This window comes from Oncorhynchus masou, chromosome 30, assembly GCF_036934945.1.
Source record: "Oncorhynchus masou masou isolate Uvic2021 chromosome 30, UVic_Omas_1.1, whole genome shotgun sequence".
Classification (NCBI taxonomy): domain Eukaryota; kingdom Metazoa; phylum Chordata; class Actinopteri; order Salmoniformes; family Salmonidae; genus Oncorhynchus; species Oncorhynchus masou.
The window spans coordinates 663314-686157 of record NC_088241.1 but is presented as its reverse complement, the minus strand read 5'-3'; the positions used below and the strand labels follow the sequence as shown (position 1 = coordinate 686157).

The window sequence follows — 22844 nt, the reverse complement described above, 5'->3', positions numbered from 1 at the left end:
GTCTCTTGCGGTCCATCTCTCGCTCGCTCGCTCCGTCTCTTGCGGTCCATCTCTCGCTCGCTCGCTCCGTCTCTTGCGATCCATCTCTCGCACGCTCGCTCCGTCTCTTGCGATCCATCTCTCGTCGCTCGCTCCGTCTCTTGCGGTCCATCTCTCGCTCGCTCGCTCCGTCTCTTGCGGTCCATCTCTCGCTCGCTCGCTCCGTCTCTTGCGGTCCATCTCTCGCTCGCTCGGTCCGTCTCTTGCGATCCATCTCTCGCTCGCTCGCTCCGTCTCTTGCGGTCCATCTCTCGCTCGCTTGCTCCGTCTCTTGCGGTCCATCTCTCGCTTGCAGAATCTAAAGTCACCTCCGGCTCCAATGAGGGTTCCCACTCAGCATTAGCCTGCTGCTCCTCTCTGCTGGGCAGTCCCTTCATCTTTCTGTCTCATCTCCTTTCTCCTCCTCTAGGTACAGAGCCCTTTCCTCCCTGTTGGGTGCAGTGTCTGCATCACTGTACTGTAGATCCTCAGTCACCTCCATCACCAGAGAGCCAGTCAGCTCCAGTTCCCCCTTCTCAAACACCATGGCAACCAACAGCTTCTTCTCTTCCTCGCTATAGGAGGCAACACTTCTAGTCCCTGCTTCACAGACCCGTTCCTCTCCATTCTCAGGGAACAACTGTCATCTTTGTGTTCACGCGGCAGGCCCACTGACACTTCACTCACCTAATCAACAGAGATCAGTGTTATTGGCTACATGATGAAGTGTGTGTGTGTTTGATTCATATGCATGCTGAAACCCATCTCATACAGCAGCATCATAACCTGTTCTCCGTGGTTTAACTCATCTGAGCTTCTGGGCTGAATGTTTACGCACTGGTCCTCCTCAATGGACAGACAACATTCTTCAGTGGCACTGCTGCCTGGCGTCTGGCCTATCAACAGTGACTGTGTTAACACCCTTTCCTGACCAACCATGACGTCTGTCCTCGATGGCTCCCTCTTAACACAATAATGAAGAATTAGAAAACATATGTCAGTTTATATGGCTTGCCTACATGTCGTGCATAGAATGCCTATTGATGGGACATAACTTTTAATCTTACTGCTTGACATTTCCATTCTCTAATAATAGTCCCCTGGAAAAATGTTCTGAGCATACTAGTAACTTTCTGAGGTTTTCAGTCGGAGTATTGGCGTCAATGTTCAGGGCAACTTGCCATAGTCTCAATCGGTTGGATCTCTCAATGGAAGTTGGTGAAACATTATCGCTCTGGATAAGAGCGTCTGCTAAATGACTTAAATGTAAATTATATCTGACCCAGTCCTTGTGTTTGTTATGGCAAGTTTTTACAGTACAGTCACGAACCGTATTGGAACAGGCGATAGAAGTCTGTCGATGTAACGCAAGTCTCAGCACACTTAGCTAGCTTGCTAACTTACTTGCTAACGTTGTTCAGTGGTACGGTTGCTGTCTGGCCAATCAACAGTATCGGTTTTAAATCCCTCTCCTGAACAACCATGCTGTCTGACCTTCATGGCTCCGTCTTGTCGACCAATGTGTTTACATACATAATAAAGAAGTAGAAAACACGTATATAACATAGCTAGCTTTAAGCCATAGAAAAAAATTGGGCTAACTAAACTTCAGTAGCAAGCGCCATTTCATTGCATACCAGCTAGCTACAACAGAGATAATGGAGGAATGGAATTTCCATACCGTCTCTGCTACAAAGGCACATAAACAGGACGTGAGGCACAAGCCTGTTCCAGAAATGTGATTTCCAGGCAACCATGTAAATGAAAGCTCCTAGATGCAACCTAGGTTAAAAATAATGACTGTTATTTTCAACCTAGGCTGCAAGCTAGCCCTGCAATTCTTGTGGTGGCCAACAGGGCTTAATAGCAGAGAGACTTATAAGGAGGGCCTCAGAGCTATAGAGGGTGGTGGGGACTTTGTCTGAGTGAGTGAGAGAGAGCTACCCTTTAAAGACTCATTATTTGATCAAATAATGTTATGGGAAACACTGTTAATTATGTTTTCATGCTTAGTGAGCTTTTGCATTGTTAATGAATCACTCATTGTTGATATCTCAATAGTGTGTGTGTGTCATCTTTAGAGATAAGAAGACAGGAACATATAAAATACAGAATATTTCCCTCATTTATCATCATAGATCTACAAATAAAACAGACTGAGCGTAATTTAAAACAATGTTTTATTAAATCATAAATTCAACATCCCAAAAGTGCACAGGGGTTGATATCAAATAAAAAACATTTTAAAAGTCAAGAAAGGTCAATCTAAGGAGAAAACATGTATCATGTTCCTAGTGCAGTAGCTTCTCATAACCTATGGCTTGTGGCTGAATGAGATACAGCTCTCCTCATAATAACCATTTCTAGTCACACCCTGGATACGACTTCATCATCATATTAGTATTTGCTGATGATCTCCTTAGCAAGTGCGATGTAAGCTGTCATGGCATCCTCCTTGGACATACCTAGAAAATAAGAACACAAATACAACATTTACATTTTGTATTTAACCAGGAAAAGCCCATTGAGACCCAGTCTCTTTTCAAGGGAGACCTGGCCAAGGCAGTAACAATCAATACATTACAAAATAAAAGCATACAACAATACAACAACATGATCCAGACTATAAAAAGCACTTACACTCCTCCGTAACAGTCTCCCATCAATAGTTTAAATTCATTCAGTGGCACTAACATATCTAGATGAAGCATGGATTGTAGATTATTCTATGCATCTGGTGCACAAGAAGAGAAGGCAGTCTTGCCTAATACTGTGAATGTCCTGGGGACTTTAAGGAGCAACACCTAGCAGACCAGGAATGGTAACTGCTGGTGGTGAAGGAGACCAGACTACAGAGGGAGTTTACCCAAAAGGGCTTTGCAGATGAACACATACAAATGGATATTTCTGTGCATATAAAGTGAGGTCCAACCCACCATTTGGTACAATTTGCAATGGTGGGTGAGTGACTTGGCATTTGTAATAAAGCCCAAGGATGCATGATAAACAGAGTCCAGTCTCTGTAAGATGGAGGAGGTTGTGAGCATGTACAACAAGTCACCATAATCAATTACAGAGAGAAAAGTGGCCTGAACAAGCTTCTTTCTAGCCATAAGCGGGAAGCAAGCCTTATTACTAAGATAAAAACCCAATTTCAATTTAAGCTTTGTCACAAGATTAACCACATGAACTTTAAAGGACTTTTCATCCAACCAAATACCTGTTTATTTGTAGGAAGACACTTTTCAATGGATAAGCAACCAGATGTGACAATGCTAACCTTCTCTGGCCGAGTTCTAGCTCTGGTAAAGATCATTCATTTAGTTGTTTGTATATTCAAGACCAGTTTGAGGCCATAAAGGGAGGCCTGCAGTGACTGAAAGCAGCCTGGAGCTCTTCAACCAGAGAAGGAGCACGTGAATATATGACTGTATCATCTGCATATAGATGTAACTTTGCTAGTTGCATCCCATTTCCCAAATCATTAATACAAATTGAGAACACAGGAGCTAAAATGGAACCCTGGGGCACACCTCTATTAATCTCAAGAAAGCTAGACTTGTGATTGTCTGTATATAAACATTGTGTTCTGTCAGAAAGATAGTTCCTAAACCAATATACTGCCCATTTACTGAGACCAATGTTTCTGAGTCTAGCTAGCAATAATTCATGGTCAACTGAATCAAAGACCTTTGATTAAAAAAAAGAGCTGTGAGTTCACTAGGGATTCATAGACCTTGGCCAGGATAGGGAGTTTAGAGATAGGACGATAGTTATTAGCATCTGAGGGATCTCCACCCTTTAGCAGTAGGAGGACATAAGCTGATTTCCAAATGCTGGGTATGGAATTGTTCAAGAAAGTCAAGTTGAAAATGTGAGCCACAGATTCAGTAATAATACCAGCTGCTATCTTTTAAGAGGAAGGGGTCCAGGTTGTCTGGACCTGCAGACTTTTTAGTGTCTATAGCCTTTAGTGCTTTATAGACCTCAGTATAAGGAACAGGCTCAAAGTTAACATGTTTCACTAGGGCCTATATCATAGTTGACTGTAACAGAGCTGACAGAGGCCTGGGCCCCACCATTATCAACAACTGAACCAGCAGATATGAAGTGCTTGTTAAAACCCTACAATATGGGCTTTATCCTTCACTTCATTAGAATCCATCATTAATGGTCAGGAAGGCCAGGGGATACATTAGAACCTGACACTGAATTGATTGGCTTCCAGAACTTGGTAGGGTTGTTTAGGTTCTCTGTGACTGCATCTAAATAGTCATCTGATTCGGACTTCCTGATCAATCCTGGGCATTTGTTTCTCAGCGCTCTGAGGGAGGCCCAGTCAACAGAAGCATTTGTATGTCTAACTTGAGCCCAAGAGATCTCTCTTTCTAATTAATTAATTCTGCCAAGTTATCTGAAAACCAGGGATTGTTCCTACCACATTTCTTCACAGGGGTGTGCTTATCACAAATATCATATAAAAATAGTCCCAGGCAGTGTCAACATCGGGAATCAGACTTACTGTCAATATTATGGTACAGATCATGTAAGAACGCTTGCTCATCAAACTGTCTAAAATGTATTTTAAAAATATAACGCGGTTTGGTCACTTTTGTATTTCTAACAAGCAATTGCACAGTAATCACTGACATCATTACAGAGTATCCCAGTCGATGTGTATTTGTGAGTGGTATTCGTTAGAATAGTGTCCAATAGCGTTGATTTGTTAGGTGCTCTGGGATTCGGTCTTGTAGGCGCATTAATTAATTTGAGCGAGATTCAGAGTCACACAGTTCTTTAAAAGAGTCAGATACAGATGTAAGCATGTCCCAGTTCAAATATTTTCAAATAAGGAATTCCGGGTCATTTAGCTTGTGCAGGACATCAGAAAGATAGTTTAGTGCGACTCCCGAAGCCGAGGCGGTCTGTAGCAGCCGACGACGGTGATGTGGGAGTCCTTATATATATATGTTCAATTTAACCGCAAGCAATTCAAAATGTTTGGCTATGGTAATCGAGAGAATTTCAGAGGTGTTAAACTCGGATTTAACATAAATCCCTCGTTCTTTACGAATCCGATCCGTTCTAAAAAACCGTGTACCCATCAATAAAAATCCAGTTATTTGACACAGATTTCTTTAGCCAAGTTTCTGATAAAACCATTACGTCTGCATTTGTCGTTTTGGCCCATATTCTAATCATGTCTATTTTAAAAATATATATATTCTTCTGACATTAACATGCAAGAGGCCAAAACCTGCTCTGTTTTTAAAATAATATGGAGTCGGTAAAGATTGCATGGTATCTACAGGGCCCAGGGTTTGGTCGCACATTACCAGAGATCATCAATAAAAGCACAACAATATATCTCAGTTGCCCAATACGCGAGGACTTGGCGGAGCCAGCACCATTGTCAATAAAACGAACCGAGTTTTTCGACACAGAAAAAAAGTAATTCAATAGTTTGAGATTTTGGAAGTATGCCATCAAGTGTAGGTCCAATTGCGTTTGAGAGTGGTACACATGTAATTGCAGAGAGAGACCAAGATTTTCCCAATGCCCACGGTGCATCAGGTTTTCCAATCCGATAACCGCTTCTCCGCTCCTAGTCGTCAATGCTCACCTGCGCTCACGTAGCAGTCATTGCGCGCAGACAGACACTCTTGACACCGCGAGCTCCAACTCCAGAAAGGTGTAAGAAAAAATAAAGGCCTTCTCTATCCGAAATCTTTGTGTAAGTAAATGTCGTAAAATAGAGACTGAGATATACAAATAATAGTTGTTATATACAGCATCCACCTTCACATAAAAAGTATTTGCTTCTGTAAACAGGACCGGGGTCATTAAAACATAAAAACTCTTAAAACTCTGCTCGCAAGGATCAAAAATACAAACGGACAGACTTATTGGCTACCATCTTGGATTCTTACCACTAAGTCTGGTAACATACATTCAAATTAGAGCAAATTCATCACACATACACACACTCTCCCTCACTCACGCACCCGTGTACATTCAGTTAAAAGTGTTGGTGAATTGTGATTGCAGGCTTCAATGTCAAGTACAATCTCTTGATGGGGGCTTATCATTACCCCTTGCTGTAGCATTCTGTTCACTAAATGTTCATCATTGAGTAGAATGTTCCAAAGACTGAAACAAGGGTATAGGATGGAGGGCTAGTGTGGAGGCGATTCCTTTTTTACATTCTGAGAGAAGACAAAATCTTTTTATTTTACCTTTCCTAGAATCCCAGGCCTCCCACTTGGCTTTTCCCTTCATGTCTAACATGCCTGGCTTGTCTGTGGAGAACAAGAGAGGACAGTATTTAGGACATCAGTGGTGACTGGTAAAAAAAATGAAGAGAAACCAGACCAGATTTAAGGTTAGGCTTTATGTTCTATTGTCCTACCAATACTAGTGTGGGTATCTGATATGGCCATTTTGGAAAGCAGTTTTCTGATATCTGGGAGATGAGCGCCCTATCTACCCAGAATTTGCTAAAATAACTGTTATTCTCTCCATATAATTGTTATGGTCCTTTCACTTGTGTATGTTCTGTACAATGATGTATTTCAATTAGCATGTTTTAAATGGCATAAAGAAAATTCCATACCAATGTTGATGTCTCCAGATATGGCCTGCTTATACAGACCATACATGTCCAGCAACTCCTGGTCTGAAGGTCTGGACTTCACCTTCTTCACATCATCTGCTATTCGCTCAAACTCTGCCTGCATAGAGAGATGGAAGAATGGAGGGAAAGGGACAGATGGGAAAACAATACAGCACAGAAACTCCAGAATGTAACCTAATCTACAGCACTACAGCCTATTACTGCCCACTACTGAGCAGCCAAACAGTGGGTCCTTATTCCATTTAGACCTGTCGATGCCAATTTGTGCGCATGAATAATCTACTTTACACAGATCTCCAATCAAAAAAAAACAGCAAGGCTAAATGGGACAATGGGCACATTCATCTAATCAGAAAGGAAACCCCCAAACTAATTTATGTTCCACATGCAGTTTTAATAAAACAAAAATACTATTTGGTTGTACATTCATTCAATCTGACTACAGTGTAATGTTAAGTTGCCCCAAAACCAACCAGAAGAAGGTTGACACTATAAAATCATCTGGTTGTTTCAACTTTCTTCTTGTTGGTTTTGGGCCAACTTACACTGTAGGAAGATCAAATGTACAACCAAAATAAAAAAGGGGTGTACAGTGCATTCGGAAAGTATTCAGACCCCTTCACTTTTTCCACATTTTGTTAGGTTGCAGCCTTATTCTAAAATTGATGAGGGGTGAAATTATTTAATCACTCTACACACAATACCCCATAATGACAAAGTGAAAACAGGTTTTTAGACATTTTTGCACATTTATAAAAAAATAAAAACAGATATCACATTTCCATAAGTATTCAGACCCTTTACTCAGTGCTTTGTTGAAGCACCTTTGGCAGCGATTACAGTCTTGCGTCTTCTTGGGTATGACACTACAAGCTTGGCACACCTGTATTTATTTAATATTTATTTAACTGGGCAAGTTAAGAACAAATTCTTATTTACATTGACGGCCTACCCCAGCCAAACCAGGATGACACTGGTCCAATTGTGCACCGCCCTATGGGACTCCCAATCACAGCTGGTTGTGATACAACCTGGAATCGAACCAGTGCCGCCTCCAGCACTGAGCTGCAGTGCCACTCGGGGGCCCCTGTATATTGGACCTGTGACTCTAGGTTTTTAATACAATCAGTTGGTTAGATTTATTTCCCCCCGTTACTGAAATAGTTGTTCCTATTCAAATGGTTTAGGTTGTCTTTTTTTAATCAAGTTTCCCAACCCTGACAGTCATTCTGAATGTAGGTTGCGGGTGAATAAAAATTCCAACTGTTGGATATCTTAACTCTGTCTGGATTACAATAAGATTCCAACTGTTGGATATCTTTACTCTGGCTGGATTACAATAAGATTCCAACTGTTGGATATCTTTACTCTGGCTGGATTACAATAAGATTCCAACTGTTGGATATCTTTACTCTGGCTGGATTACAATAAGATTCCAACTGTTGGATATCTTTACTCTGGCTGGATTACAATAGGATTCCAACTGTTGGATATCTTTACTCTGGCTGGATTACAATAAGATTCCAACTGTTGGATATCTTTACTCTGGCTGGATTACAATAAGATTCCAACTGTTGGATATCTTTACTCTGGCTGGATTACAATAAGATTCCAACTGTTGGATATCTTTACTCTGGCTGGATTACAATAAGATTCCAACTGTTGGATATCTTTACTCTGGCTAGATTACAATAAGATTCCAACTGTTGGATATCTTTACTCTGGCTGGATTACAATAAGATTCCAACTGTTGGATATCTTTACTCTGGCTGGATTACAATAAGATTCCAACTGTTGGATATCTTTACTCTGGCTGGATTACAATAAAATTCCAACTGTTGGATATCTTTACTCTGGCTGGATTACAATAAGAACTACACATCACTTTGCAAGCCACCATAATGTAATTTGCAGACCTAATGTGGCCTGTAAACCAGGAGGTTCTTAACACCACTGTGTTAGGGTAAATCGAGGCCATCAAAGTAAGGCCTTAAGATATGTGTAATGTATTGTCAAGTTTAATTTTAATGATAACATTCAGCTAGGTACTTATTTGGTGAAAGCCACAGGCCTTTAAAATTAAATAATTCAACAACAATGTCTCTGTCACTAACAAATGGAGTCATGGGTGGAGTTAACTCTTGATCAACACTAGTGTTGAACAGAAATAACACAGAGTTCATTATCTCATAGTGTTACATTTGAGTAACACTGACACGTTGAATGCAGTGTTAATTATTTACACTTTCGTAGTGTTACATTTAAGTGTTATAACAAAAGTACTTTTTACACTCTGTAGAGTGGGACCATATGTACTCTGAGATAGTAGATAAAATAAACTCTTTAAGTGTTGATTTATCGCTGCAAAATGTGCTGTGTACATAGTGGGAGCAGCACAGAAACAACATTATTGCTTAATTATAATACATGCAATGTTGATTTCTAATAGGTTACAATAGCCTAGCTATTATTGGTCTTGGAAGCGTGACGGCACTACATACTTAGTCTGTAGAAACATTAATATTTGATCTGAAGGGCCTCTGTTGATGACGGCAGCTGATTTCCAATACACCCCTGCATCCTTGCGCATCATTCCGAGATGGCCAGCAAATCGAGCTCTAAATTTCATACGCACTTAAAACAATATACAGCCATGACTCAGTAAATAAAGAACATAAAGGTAAACGTAGTCTATATGTGTATGTACAAGCCTACCGACCACCAGCTACCACATCAGTCGACCATTCGCATCTCTTATAAAAACGTAGGCCTAACCCCGTTATCGAGATCGACTCATCACTTAGATAGATGTGTCCGCCAAGTGTGCAGGGAAAACATAGCCTACCTGAAGAGACATCTCGCAAAGTTCAACTCTGTAGGCTACTGTAGGTAGTATTATCCCAAAGTGTCCTCTCGGCTGTGTGAATAGCTCTGGCTGCAGCTGTAACAGACTGGGAGTTTACAGTAAATATCGGTCAATGCCTCGGGAGTCGGGACCGCAGTGGGGTGGATAGACAGCTGATTGGCTGACCAAACATACTGAGACGCGGCGCGTAAAGGACGCTAAAATAAAATAAGATTTAAAAAGGACACTCGCATCAATGCAAGTCAGTGTTGGATTGTTCGCGTTTCATGACCAAATCATACTGTATAAAATTGATTGTGTAGCTCAATGAATATTCTAATATAGGGACAATTGACTTGGATTGAATGTGTGGCATGTTTAGCATTTGGAGGCAGTGTTATATTTTGTAATTTGGATGTAGAAACAGTGATTCATGGAGGATGAGAGATGGTAGGTTGCCATCCTACTGGAGCTCAGCTGGACTCAGTTAATTCAGCAGTCTGTGGTTCTGATTCAGAAGACTGCATCTGAGGGTCTGATTCAGGAGACTGAAGGCTTGGTAGCATCCCGTGGTTTCCAGTGGTTCTGATGGGTCATATGCTTTGTAGCTAGTATTATTAAGTGGCTTTGGTTTTTCTTAGTAAATTGTCAATATAATATTAGGAGATTGTTTGGTGGCCTTTTGCTCGCGGCCAAATAGGTAAGCTCTATGCGGGTTTGAGGGGCGTGGCTCTGTTGAAACGTCATCAACCGCAGACATACAATATGGCTGCGCCCATGGACACAGCACATTAGTTGTGTGCACTGACCTACAACTGATTTTTTAATTGTTAGAATTGGGGTAAACCCCGACGGCTGTGAGTATATAACTAACTATGGTAGTTTGTCAGCTCGATATGTTTAATTTAGGTTTGTTTGCTAACTTGTTAAAACTACTCGCTATATCTATAGACATGCTGGGAAATGTCTGTCGCTGAATAACTAGTCAGCCAGCTAGCTAGCTAAGTGATGTGCAGTAGTGATAGAGGGGGGAACATTGTTACAGGGCAAACGTACTACCTTTACATACAGGTTAGAGGACCACAGTGCAGAGCCCGTATTTTACTTTATCTGACGATGTAATCTGATTCCAGATCTACCCTCATAGCCAAAGGCTGTAGTGATATTTTTTGGTGTTCGTTTTTATGGCAAAGGTTGTACTGTGCTAACAGGGTTTAAGCCCCACGCCAGCATCATCCCTCAATCACTACTGTGAATTAACATTCAAGGAGTCTACCCCACATAACTAGAGCAATAGAATATATTATATTTATATGCTACCCTGCTGGTAAATGTGATAACATGGGAGTTGAGTGGGCAGTTCATGTGAATTCCTCCTTTCTTCACTCCAGATAAAGATGGCCACTCCAGGCAAAGTGTCGAAAAAGGAGCGGAAGAAGCAGATCCCAGCTAAGACGTCCCTGAACTCCCCCTACAGACTGCAATGGAGCCCGCTGCAGAGTGATGATGTACACTTCATCCTGGACACTCTGAAGAGCAAACTGTCAGCAACTGGCCTGGAAAAGAAAGAGGTGAAAGGGTTTCGACAGTGGGGGAAAAAGAGAAATAACAACCCACCTACAGGACATGACTCGGTAGCTGAGCCCCCACAGATAACCCTCGACACTGTAACACCGGAATGTCCTGTTAAACCCAGAGAGCAAGGCTGGACTGACGTAGCCGCTAGGAGGCAGCTGGCCATCGGCATCAATGAGGTCACCAAGGCTCTGGAGAGGAACCAGCTCCGGTTGGTGCTCGTGTGCAAGTCGGTCAAACCGCCGCACATGACGAGCCACCTGATAGCGCTGTGCCGGACGCGGGGCGTGGCGGCATGCCAGGTGCCGCGTCTCAGTGAGAGTGTGGCGGGACTGCTGGGGCTGAAGTGCGTCCTGGCACTGGGATTCAGACAAGGGGACAGGAACGAGGATGGGACATTCTCCGACACTGTAGAAGCCATTGTACCCAGAGTGCCTGCTCTGCAGGTTGCCTGGATACCAAGCCCTCCCAGTGAAACAAGTGCAACCGTTGAGGGGCAGGTAGGAGAGGAAGAGGGAACAGCTGCAGGGCAAATGGAGGTGGAAAAGGGAGAGGAGACAAGAGGCCAAAAACGGAAAATAGAAGACACTTCTCCAGACATTACAGAATGTACATCCTGCGTCCTTCAGCCTCTTAAAGTGAAAAAGATTATCCCGAACCCCTATAAAATACGGAAACCAAAAACTAAGAAAAAGTAGAAGCAATTTATGTACAAAAGATGACATGAAACGGTAGTGTATGCAGCCCTGGATGCTGATTGGAGGTGATCTCTACTACCAATCTGGAGGAAACACTCCCAAAATCCCATGGAGGATAAATTAGACAGCACACTCAGATGTATCTTTTAAAGTCTAGATGAGTTTATTCCATCATGCTGGTATAGCTTGTGTGACTATTTGAAACATTCAGAATTTGGATGAGGTCCTGTTTAAACACTGATGGTTCTAATTCCTCATTTCTTTTACACCCTGCCAAGGAGTTCAATAAAAATACTGTTTCAGTTCGAGAAAAGTGTGTTATTTCAAAACTACACATGTTCATATATTTAAAAAAAATATCTTATAAGGCAAGGACTTTGGGTGCTCTCACTTGGGGTATCTGCATTGTATCAAAAACTGTCTCGTGCTCAAATTCAAACAAGTTGAAGTACACATCCACAACAGATCCAACACTCAAGGTGCCCCTGGGACTAATAAACACATGGCTGACTCAGATTCACGGTTTTGGGGATCCGTTCTATTTCAGCCATCTTTATTTGGATGCCCAGTGTTCTGTGCCATTGACATCGGTCGTCTTCCCTTGCATGCATCAACCAATGGTTGCGTGCCACGTCATCAGCCGTACTGTCGGGCACCAGATTGCTATAACATGGTTAGCTGATATGCAAAATACCTATCCCGGCATTGTAAGATCTGGCATGTACCAGCAACGTCTGAGCAGAGGAACCTGACCATTACCTTGGTTTGGGCACAGCCCCAGATGCAGACCACGTTCAGAGCCACACCTCAGAAACACTAAAAGCAAGTAACTCCCCACAAGGGCAGCGTAAGAATGAGAACTATACACCTCTTTCCATGACAAACTGACTTGGTGAAAGCTATGATCCCTTATTGATGTAACTTGTAAATCGGCTTCAATCAGTGTAGATGGTGAGGAGACAGGTTAAAGACTGTTTTAAGCCTTGAGACATGGATTGCGTATGTGTGCCATTGAGGGTGAATGGGCAAGACAAAAGATATCTAACTTTGAACAGGGTATGGTAGTAGGTGCCAAGGGCACCAGTTTAAGTGTCAAGAACTGCAACGCAGCTGGGTTTTTAACTCTCAACAGTTTCCCGTGTGTATCAAGAATGGTCCCCTACCCAAAAAACATCCAGCCAACTTGACAACTGTGGGAAGCATTAGAGTCAACATGGGCCAGGATCCCTGTGGGCCGCTTCTGACACCTTGTAGAGTCCATGTCCCGATGATTGATGCTGTTCTGAGGGCGAAAGGGGCTGCAAACTCAATTTTAGGAAGGTGTTCCTAATGTTTTGTACATTGTATTTCCCCCATGTAAACAAAACATTTCCCCCCCCCCATGTACACAATCAACTAACTCAGTTTCTCATTGACAGGGACACTTGTTTATCTAACTGTAGTAACCATGACGACATCAGCAAACAACAGCTGTTTTCTCTCATCACAGGTTCCTTCATGTGCTGGATTATACACAAGGAGCTGCCTGATACTCCAACCCAATACCTTTATTTATAGGCGAAGATGCCGGTTTGACAGACATGGGAGGAATGGTGACAGAACACACAACATAAGAACAATCCTAAATATCAGAATTGTGCCCGGGAAAAAAATGGGACCTTCTTAAAATAATATGTTGTTAGGTGCAAACACACAAAACAAATTAAAAACAATTTTAAAATAATACAAATCTCATCCTGCATTTTGTGTTTCCCAAACACTCAGATATTGAAAAACCTAAACACACAAAACAGAAATAATCTATATATAAAATGCACCTGGGGTTGTTAAGGAGCCTTTCACTCAGTTAAGAACTTAAGATTTGTGCTTCAAATACATTCTCCCTCAAAAATCCCTAGAATCCCCTCCCCTCTTAAAATGTTCATAGGAACACCAAAGTCAATAACATCTACGCTAGTTGAATCTTTCCTCTCCCACCCCCCATAACCCACACTACAGGAATAAATGTGTTCTGGCATTAAATGCACAGGTTACTACATTTCTGCACTGTCCAACAAACACAGTTACCAATGCACCTTTTTGAATAAAACCATTATGGATGCAAGTCTTCCTTCTCTTCATGTAGTGTGTGTGTGTGTGTACTGTACAAGAGTCTGTCTCAGGCAGAGCATGACTTCACATTCAGGATGTTGATGGTTAAAAAGAGTTATCAGTTCCGGGTGAGCAGAGAGAATGTTCTCCATGATAAAAATGATCCAGGAGAGATGCTCAAAGTGATGCACACCTCCCGATCACTCTGATTGGTTGATTGTTGTCATTGTCTTCTTCTATAGTTTGGGACTACCTGTGTGTCCAGGTAGAGCGATGTTAGGGGTCAAAGAAGACCTTTGACCTCTGAGTGTGTAGCAGTCACAGACAGACTAGTTATTGAAGAACAAGGCCAACCTGAAACAGAGCGACAGAGGTAGAAAAATAATTAGAATTATTGACCAATTTCCCATTATGAAATTCTTTCACAGCACACCCAGGAATACACCCCAACTTGTTTACACACACACACGCCTCACCATGTCGGGGTCCATGGAGGGACATTTCCAGTTAAAGAGGTAATACTGCAGGTTGCCGTCTCCGATGCCAAATTTGAGCTTCTCCAGAAACACCTTGTTCTCCATCAGGTCCAGAGCATTAAACACATCAAAGCCTTTCTGTGGGACACACAAACACACACCAATTAGATGGACGTGATTATAGTTGTGTTGAACCTTTGTATTTATGTTGGAAAGAGTGTGTGTGTGCAGTACCAGTTTGGCCAGTATGAGAGTGTCATGCATCAGGTCCAGTAGTGGAGTGTGTGTGTGTGCAGTAGCGTACCAGTTTGGCCAGTATGAGAGTGTCATTCATCAGGTCCAGTAGTGGAGTGTGTGTGTGAACGCTGTAGAAGGAGTAAGCAGCCTTTAGACTTCTGTGCTGTGGATGGTGCATCACTGTGGAGGGCAGGGTGTAGAAACTAGTGAAGTCTGTCAACACACCACCGGCACCCTGAGGGTAAACACAGAAGAGCAAATTAAAAGTACTCAGATTTCAGTATCTAATTATATTGAGCAAAAATATAAATGCAACATGCAACAACTTTACTGAGTTGCAGTGCATATAAGGAAATCAGTCAATTGAAATAAATTCCCTAGGTCCTAAACTATGGATTTCACATGATTGGGCAGGGGCGCAGCCATAGGCCCACCCACTGGGAAGCCAGGGCCAGCCAATCAGAGTTTCCCCACAAAAGGGCTTTATTACAGACAGAAATAATCCTCAATTTCATCAACTGTCCGTGTGGCTGGTCTCAGACGATCCCTGAGGTGAAGAAACCAGATGTGGAGGTCCTGGGCTGGCGTGGTTACACGTGGTCTGCGGTTGTGAGGCCAAATTCTCTAAAACGACGTTGGGAGGTGGCTTATGGTAGAGAAATTAACATTAAATTATCTGGCAACAGCTCTGGTGGACATTCCTGCAGTCAGCATGCCAATTGCACACTCCCTCAACGCTTGAGTCATCTGTGGCCTTATATTGTCCCCAGCACAAGGTGCAACTGTGTAATGATCATGCCGTTAAAACTGCCTCTTGATATGCTACACCTGTTAGGTGGATGGATTATCTTAGCAAATGAGAAATGCTCTCTAACAGGGATGTAGACAAGTTGGGCATAATGAGAGAAATAAGCATTTTGTGAGTATGGAATATTTCTGTGATCTTTAATTTCAGCTCATGAAAAATGGGACAAACACTTTACATGTTGCATTTATATTTTTGTTCAGTATATCCATCTCATTCTCTAATTGAACAGACAAAAAGACAGACCCCTACCTCCACGACAAATGTGTCTATGATGTTGTCCTGAGGGAGGAACCAGTGTGCCACCTCCTCCTCGCCCATAGAGGGCGCCAGCTGGAAACGTCTCATGTGTTTCTGCAGCAGCTCCGTCACCTGATGCACGTCACGCCTCTCCATCGCTCGCAAGCCCGGGGTCTTAGTGCTCTACAGAGCCGGAGAGAAAGGGGAGTTATACACACACACACCCAACATCACACGTCTCACACAGGCCTGTAACCATAAAGCAAAGTTTATTAGGCCCGTCAGCTGGGGGAAAAGTGTCTTGCTCAGTGTAGGAGAGACGTGATAGATGGTGGAAGTGTAACATTGTGTGTGTTCTTACGTCTGGTAGTCTGTACAATTTCATGGTTCTCTGCAGCGTCATGTTTCTGCTCAGGTGAGAGAATTTCACCTCCACCAGCTTCCTGGGGTTCAGAGAACGATGCCAGTACCTGTTCACAAAACAACACTCCTGTTACATACTCTAGTTACACTCAAATTACTACAGTTAGGCAACTTAAGCATTCTATGTATTCTTATTATGTTAGGACAAATTGATGAATTGTGTCTGTGTACCTGCAGGTAGACACAGGTTTGGGTAGTACCACTCCTGCCGTGTAGACGGCCTGGAATATACCCTCCAAGTTAACCCTTCGTGTGATCTCCCTGATCAGAACTGGAGCCACACGCTTTGAACGCAATTTCTTATGAACACACAGGAAGTTGATCTCAACCATTTTCTTTAAGCTGGAGAAAGGGAGGGAGGAAAACGTGTGCATCAAGTTCAGCACTGACATGCACCTGTCCACGACGTTGTAGATGTGTGTCCGCTGTGTGGTTAGAAAGTGTGTGGTTAGGGCGTGTGTGGGTGTGTCTCACGTGTCGTAGATGTGGATATCAGCAGGAATGGCACTGATGAAACCAACCAGTTTCTTATTGGAGGAAACCCTCACCCCACAATGCCACTGGGGCAACCAGCCTGGAGGACGCAACGCCCTGAGAGAGAGAGAAAGAAGAGAAGGAGAGAGAAAGAAGAGAGCGAGAGAAAGAAGAGAGCGAGAGAAAGAAAGAAGAGAGAAAGAAAGAAGAGAGAGAAAGAAAGAAGAGAAAAAGGAGAGAAAGAGAAAAAGCAGAGTAGTTTAGACAGAGACCAAACACACAGACAGTTTAACATAATCTAAGTATGTGTGGCTCAGTCGGTAGAGCATGGCGCTTGCAACGCCAAGCGTCGTGGGTTCATTTCCCGCTAGGGCCACCCATATGTAAAAGTAGTGGCCCCAGCCGACTTGTAAGTCGCTTTGGACAAAAGCGTCTGCTAAATGGGATATATTAAGTAGAGTATGGATTTGACTTACCATTTGAGAAAGCTGGGTGAGTAATCAAATCGAAACATGTTGTCATCATCCTCCACATAGTTCTCATTCAACAAGGTGTACAACTCCTTCAGCTGAGAGAGAGAAAGAGAGTCTTAGTAAAGTCTTCTGTCTGCACGACTTTGATGTCTGGTGGCAATGAATATAAACTTTTGAACACAAAGAAACATACACACTCACCACGTCAGCATTGCTGAGGTCCAGCGTGTCCCACATAAAGCCCTGTGGTAGAGAGTAGGGCTCCTGTCTGATGTTGTCTTTGTCAGCCTCCATGGGCCCATGGCTGGTTACAACCTCATCTGCCAAAACACAACCAGCCAATCACAACCAACCAGCCAGCCACTCACAACTAGGGGACTTGAGGAAATACAGCCAGTGTTTTCTTACTATAACAACGTGCTTAACTCTCTCTGTGGGAGCACTGTATCTGTACATATTTACAGGGCCTATAGAAAGTTTACACCCCCTTGAACTTTTTTTGCGCTACAAAGTGATCTTGAAACAGATTTGTCTTTTTTTGTCATTGATCTATACAAAATACTCAAACTTCTACACACTTTTACAAATGAATAAGCATTTTAAACTTAAATAGTATTTTCAGGTCCCTTGTTTAGACAAGCCTAAATGAGTTCAGAAGTAAAATGTGGCTTAACAAATCACATACGTTATATGGACTCACTGTCTGTCTACGGAGCAGGAAGAGGAACTACCTCTCCTTACCATCAGGCTATGCTCAAATCCTACACCCCAACCCGAGCACTCTGTTCTGCCACCTCTGGTCTCTTGTCCCTCCCACCCCGCGGGAGGGCAGCCCCCCATCAGCCCAGTCCAAAAATAAATGCCTCCTTACTAGCTCTGACTAAGCTGATAGTAAGTACATTTTTCCTGAAAATAGCTATGACTGTGATATGTGGTTGTCCCACCCAACTATCGTAAGATGAATGCACTAACTGTAAGTCACTCTGGATAAAAGCATCTGTTAAATGACTAAAATGTACATTTATATGAATAAATATATATTTTAAAACGTTCTTCCACTGAGTATTTAGCATAGACCATAGACATGAAAATCACTAATAAATTAATTTGAATCCCAATTTGTAACAAAATGGAAAGAAATCCAAGGGGGTGTAGGCTTTCTATAGGCACTGAATGTGTAGTTTAGTAAAAGTGTGTGACCGAGTGTGTATGTCTCACTCACTGTGTGTGTGTGTGTGTGTGTGTGTGTGTGTGTGTGTGCCTACTCACTGAGTTTAGGTACTGGCTGTGTGTCCCAGAACTGGTACTTGTGTTTGGTGGCCTCGTCGATGCTCTTAGCTGGTCCCTGGCAGGACAGCAACTCCATGGCTCTCTGGATGTCCTGCAGCTTCTGCATGGGCAGCCCTGGGTTCTACACACAGGTGAGGTTAGAACTCACACACTCAGAGAGAGAGAGAGAGACAGAGAGGAGAAAGGGGCAAAATCCCAAATGGACCCCTTACAACCTATGCACTTGTGGAGCTCTGAGAGGATTTGATTGGTATATGAAATATGGTGTAACCTCCACTTAGCCTATCTCAGGACAAGGTGGTGCTATTACCATATTGCTTAAACCTGTCAAATCCAGTCAGATCTCCACAAGTGCATAATGCTTGATTTGGAATTGGGCCAGAGCAAGAGGGGGAGAGAGAGCGGTTAGTCACCTTTATCTCCTGTGAGTCTGAGGCAGAGTCTGACTTGGCCCCTCCAGAGCTCGGCTTCTCTTTCTTTCTCTTCTGTTTCTTCTTCTTCTTCTTTGCCCCCAAGTCTCCCCCCGGACTCCTACACACACACAGATTTGATAGCTAGCTGGCTACATCTCTGCTCTGGAGTAAAGGTTAGCTGGTACTATTGTCATGCTGAATAATTAAAGTCAGGCTAAAATGGGGCCAGATTATGCATACCCCACTTGAGTTGCCGGACATTTATAAATCCACGAGTACCGCTGTAGGCTATAGTGGGTATACCTCAGTGGGTGTAACCGGAGCAGAGTAGCAATCACTCTGCCTAACAACGTTAGTTTACATACTGTTTTACGTCTAGCCTGCTGCTGTAACGTCAGAGAAGGACAGCCAAGGATATGCGCTGCTGTTAGCTAGCAAATGCGCCAGCAGTATAAAACTAAACATTTAGTGAGATAAATATCCATTTAGCTTATGGCATTCCATTGACAATTGCTTTAAATGCAAACAAGTCAATCCTACAGGCTACTCGCATGCTAAACTGGCAATTTAACTAGCTGGCCAGTTTTAGCTTGCAATAACTACACAACGCCCAGCACGCCGAGTCTCATTCATTCAAATGAAAAGCTACTCAGCTAGCTTTCATTTATATGGCTACACTGCCATGACATCCACTAGCCAGCAGGATTATAATACACTTGCCACTCAGACGACTGAGAGGGCCATCATCACATAAAAACATTATGTGATAGAATTAACGAACAGGGCATATATGGTCCTTGGTCGTAAAAACACTAATGTTAGATGTATGCGCGAGCTCATTATCCAAAGAAACTCATCCACCCCCTACACAGGACCGAGCCATCGGAGCGTGGACGAGTGCTGCCCCGGACTGCTGCGTTTTGTGTCTGGTTGGTGAAGCCGAGCCTCACCCTTGCATGTGTTCATTCTCCTCCTCGTTATCGCCATCTATTCCGCAGGTGTCCTGGTCGTCCAGCTCCAGGCTCTGCTGACTGGCTGCGGACTCGCTATCTTCCGCCATTATGGATGAAAACCTATATATATATATTTTTTAAATATGCTGAATGAACAGGAGACAGGGAGGGATGGGAAAAACAAAGAGGTTAGTCGGAAATAGCGCCATCTGGTGCCCAATCTCCTCACAGCACGTTTGCAGAGCAGTAGGCTCTGTTCCCAAATCACATCACATCGAAACAAGGAGAGATCAGTGATACACTACATGACCAAAAGTATGTGGACACTTGCTCGGCGAACATCTTATTCCAAAAGCATGGGCATTAATATGGAGTTGGTCCCCCTTTGTTGCTATAACAGCCTCTACTCTCCTGGTTAGTCTTTCCACTAGAGGTTGGAACATCGCTGCAGGGACTTGATTCCATTCAGCCACAAAGGCATTAGTGAGGTTAGGCCTGGCTCCAGTGGTCGTTCCAATTCATCCCAAAGGTGTTCGATGGGGTTGAGGTCAGATGCCCTGTGCAGGCCAGTCAACTTCTCCCACACCAATCTCAAAACATTTATGTATGGAACTCACTTTGTGCACGAAGGCAATGTCATGCTGAAACAGGAAAGGGCCTTCCTCAAACGGTTGCCGCAAAGTTTGAAGCACAGAATCATCTAGAATATGATTGTATGCTGTAGCGTTAAGACTTCCCTTCTCTGGAACTAAGGGGCCTACCCTGAACCATGAAAAACCACCCCAGACCCTTATTCCTTCTCCACCAAACTTTACAGTTGACAAAGCATTCGGTCAGGTTGCGTTCTTCTCCTGGCATCTGCAAAACCCAGATTTGTCTGTCGGACTGCCAGATGGTGAAGTGTGATTCATCAATCCAGAGAGCACGTTTCCACTGCTCCAGAGTCCAATGGCGGCGAGCTTTACACCACTCTAGCCAACACTTGGCATTGCGCATGGTGATCTTAAGCTTGTATGCGGCTGCTCGGCCATGGAAACCCAGGTCCGGACGAACAGTTATTGTGCTGACGTTGCTTGCAGAGGCAGTTTGGAACTTGGTAGTGAGTGTTGCAACCAAGGAAAGACACGCTTCAGTAATCTAGTTCTGTGAGCTTGTGTGACCTACCATTTCGTGGCTGAGCCGTTGTTGCTCCTAGATTTTTTTTTCACTTCACAATAACAGCATATATAGTTGACCGGGGCAGGTCTAGCAGGACAGAAATTTGACAAACTGACTTGTTGGAAAGGTGGCATCCTATGACAGTGCCATGTTGAAAGTCACTGAGCTATTCAGTAAGGCCATTCTACTGACAATGTTTGTTTATGGAGATTGCATGGCTGTGTGCTCAATTTTATACACCTGTCAGCAACGGGTGTGGCTGAAATGGCCAAATCCACTCATTTGAATGGGTGTTCAAACTTTTGTATATACGGTACCAATAAACAGTTTGGACACATCTACTCATTCAAGAATTTTTCTTTATTTTTACTATTTTCTACATTGTAGAATATTAGTGAAGACATAACTATGAAATAACACATATGGAATTATGTAGTAACCAAATTGTTTTTAAACAAATAAAAATATACTTTATATTTGAGATTCTTCAAAGTAGCCACCCTTTGCCTTGATGACAGCTTTGCACACTCTTGGCATTCACTCAACCAACTTCATGAGGAATGCTTTTCCAACAGTCTTGAAGGAGTTCCCACATATGCTGAGCACTTGTCAGCTGCTTTTCCTTCCATCTACAGTCCAACTCTTCCCAAACAATCTCAATTGGGTTGAGGTCGGGTGATTGTAGAGGCCAGGTCATCTGATACAGCACTCCATCACTCTCCTTGGTCAAATAGCCCTTACACAGCCCGGAAGTGTGTTTTGGGTCATTGTCCTGTTGAAAAACAAATGATAATTTCACTAAGCACAACCCAGATGGGATGGCGTATCGCTGCAGAATAGTGTGGTAGCCATGCTGGTGAAGTGTGCCTTGAATTCTAAATAAATTACAGTGTCACCAGCAAAGCACCATCACACCTCCTCCTCCATACTTCAGGGTGGGAACTGTGATCTCCATCCGCTCACCTACTCTGTGTCTCACAAAGACACGACGGTTGGAACCAAAAATGAAAATGAAAAATCAAAGGACAAATTTCCACCGATCTAATGTCCATTGCTCGTGTTTCTTGGCCCAAGGAAGTCTCTTCTTATTGGTGTCCTTTAGTAGTGGTTTCTTTGCAGCAATTGGACAAGGATGGCCTGATTCACGCAGTCTCCTCTGAACAGTTGATGTTGAGATGTGTCTGTTACTTGAACTCTGTGAAGCATTTATTTGGGCTGCAATCCAAGGTGCAGTTAACTCTAATGAATGTATCCTCTGCAGCAGAGGTAACTCTGGATAATCTGTTCTTGCCATAATATTGACTTGGTCTTTTACCAAATAGGGCTATCTTCTGTATACCACCCCTACCTTTTAACAAGGCACACATGTTAATGGAAATGCATTCCAGGTGACTACCTCATGAAGCTGGTTGAGAGAATGCCAAGTGTAACAGACCGGCTCATAGCCTGTGGCAAAAATGAGGGGACGCGAACAACAGGTATAGGCCAATCAAAAAGGTTCTTTATTGTAAACCAAAACTATTAACTTTAAACAAAGAAAAAGGAATGAGGTGTAAAAGTATCATAATGTAAGGTGTATGTAAAGTGCAGGGATGCATGAATCTGTGTGTGTGAATGACTGAGTGAAAACTACAAACAAAACAGGATCATACATGGAGGAGCAGAGAGAGAGAGAGAGAGAGAGAGAGAGAGAGAGAGAGAGAGAGAGAGAGAGAGAGAGAGAGAGAGAGATTAGTGAAGCAGCAGTTTAAATACCCTGAGCTCCAATCACTAACGACCCTCCTCTGCCTGCAGGAGGAACCGCCCATGCACTGCAGAGGGGCCGTGTGCAAAGCTGTCATCAAGGCAAAGGGTGGCTACTTTGAAGAATGTCAAATATAAAAAAATTTGGTTACTACATGATTCCATGTGTTTTGACATCTTCACTATTATTCTACAATGTAGAAAATAGTAAAAATAAAGAAAAACTCTTGAATGTAGTTTCCATCATATATTAAAAAAATAACATCAACATTGCCACGCTATGGAGCGCGTCTGTCAG

At 43.0% G+C, this 22844-nt stretch overlaps 3 protein-coding genes across 4 annotated transcripts; 1 reads left to right on the top strand and 2 right to left on the bottom strand.

Annotated features, from left to right (window-relative positions):
- Positions 1 to 2180: 2180 nt before the first annotated feature.
- LOC135521733 (acyl-CoA-binding domain-containing protein 7-like) lies at positions 2181 to 9663 on the bottom strand. The gene is made up of 4 exons (XM_064947422.1): positions 9498 to 9663; positions 6632 to 6749; positions 6255 to 6317; positions 2181 to 2483 (listed from the first exon to the last, which is right to left on the bottom strand). Exons 1-4 carry the CDS (start codon positions 9507 to 9509, stop codon positions 2416 to 2418), a joined length of 261 nt encoding a protein of 86 aa, XP_064803494.1. The 5' UTR covers positions 9510 to 9663; the 3' UTR covers positions 2181 to 2415.
- A 594-nt stretch (positions 9664 to 10257) lies between these two features.
- Positions 10258 to 13860, top strand: LOC135521732 (ribonuclease P protein subunit p38-like). 2 transcript variants are annotated; one of them, XM_064947421.1, is made up of 2 exons: positions 10258 to 10354; positions 10895 to 13860. In XM_064947421.1, exon 2 carries the CDS (start codon positions 10895 to 10897, stop codon positions 11768 to 11770), a length of 876 nt encoding a protein of 291 aa, XP_064803493.1. In that variant the 5' UTR covers positions 10258 to 10354; the 3' UTR covers positions 11771 to 13860. The 2 variants fall into 2 exon arrangements, with proteins under 2 accessions (XP_064803493.1, XP_064803492.1); XM_064947420.1 differs by having other exon boundaries at positions 10889 to 13860.
- Positions 11911 to 19902, bottom strand: nmt2 (N-myristoyltransferase 2). Its single transcript, XM_064947419.1, has 12 exons — positions 19643 to 19902; positions 18693 to 18810; positions 18259 to 18400; positions 17191 to 17309; positions 16993 to 17084; positions 16517 to 16633; positions 16214 to 16384; positions 15981 to 16089; positions 15632 to 15802; positions 14642 to 14809; positions 14338 to 14475; positions 11911 to 14215 (listed from the first exon to the last, which is right to left on the bottom strand). Exons 1-12 carry the CDS (start codon positions 19750 to 19752, stop codon positions 14195 to 14197), a joined length of 1476 nt encoding a protein of 491 aa, XP_064803491.1. The 5' UTR covers positions 19753 to 19902; the 3' UTR covers positions 11911 to 14194.
- Between the last annotated feature and the right edge of the window lie 2942 nt (positions 19903 to 22844).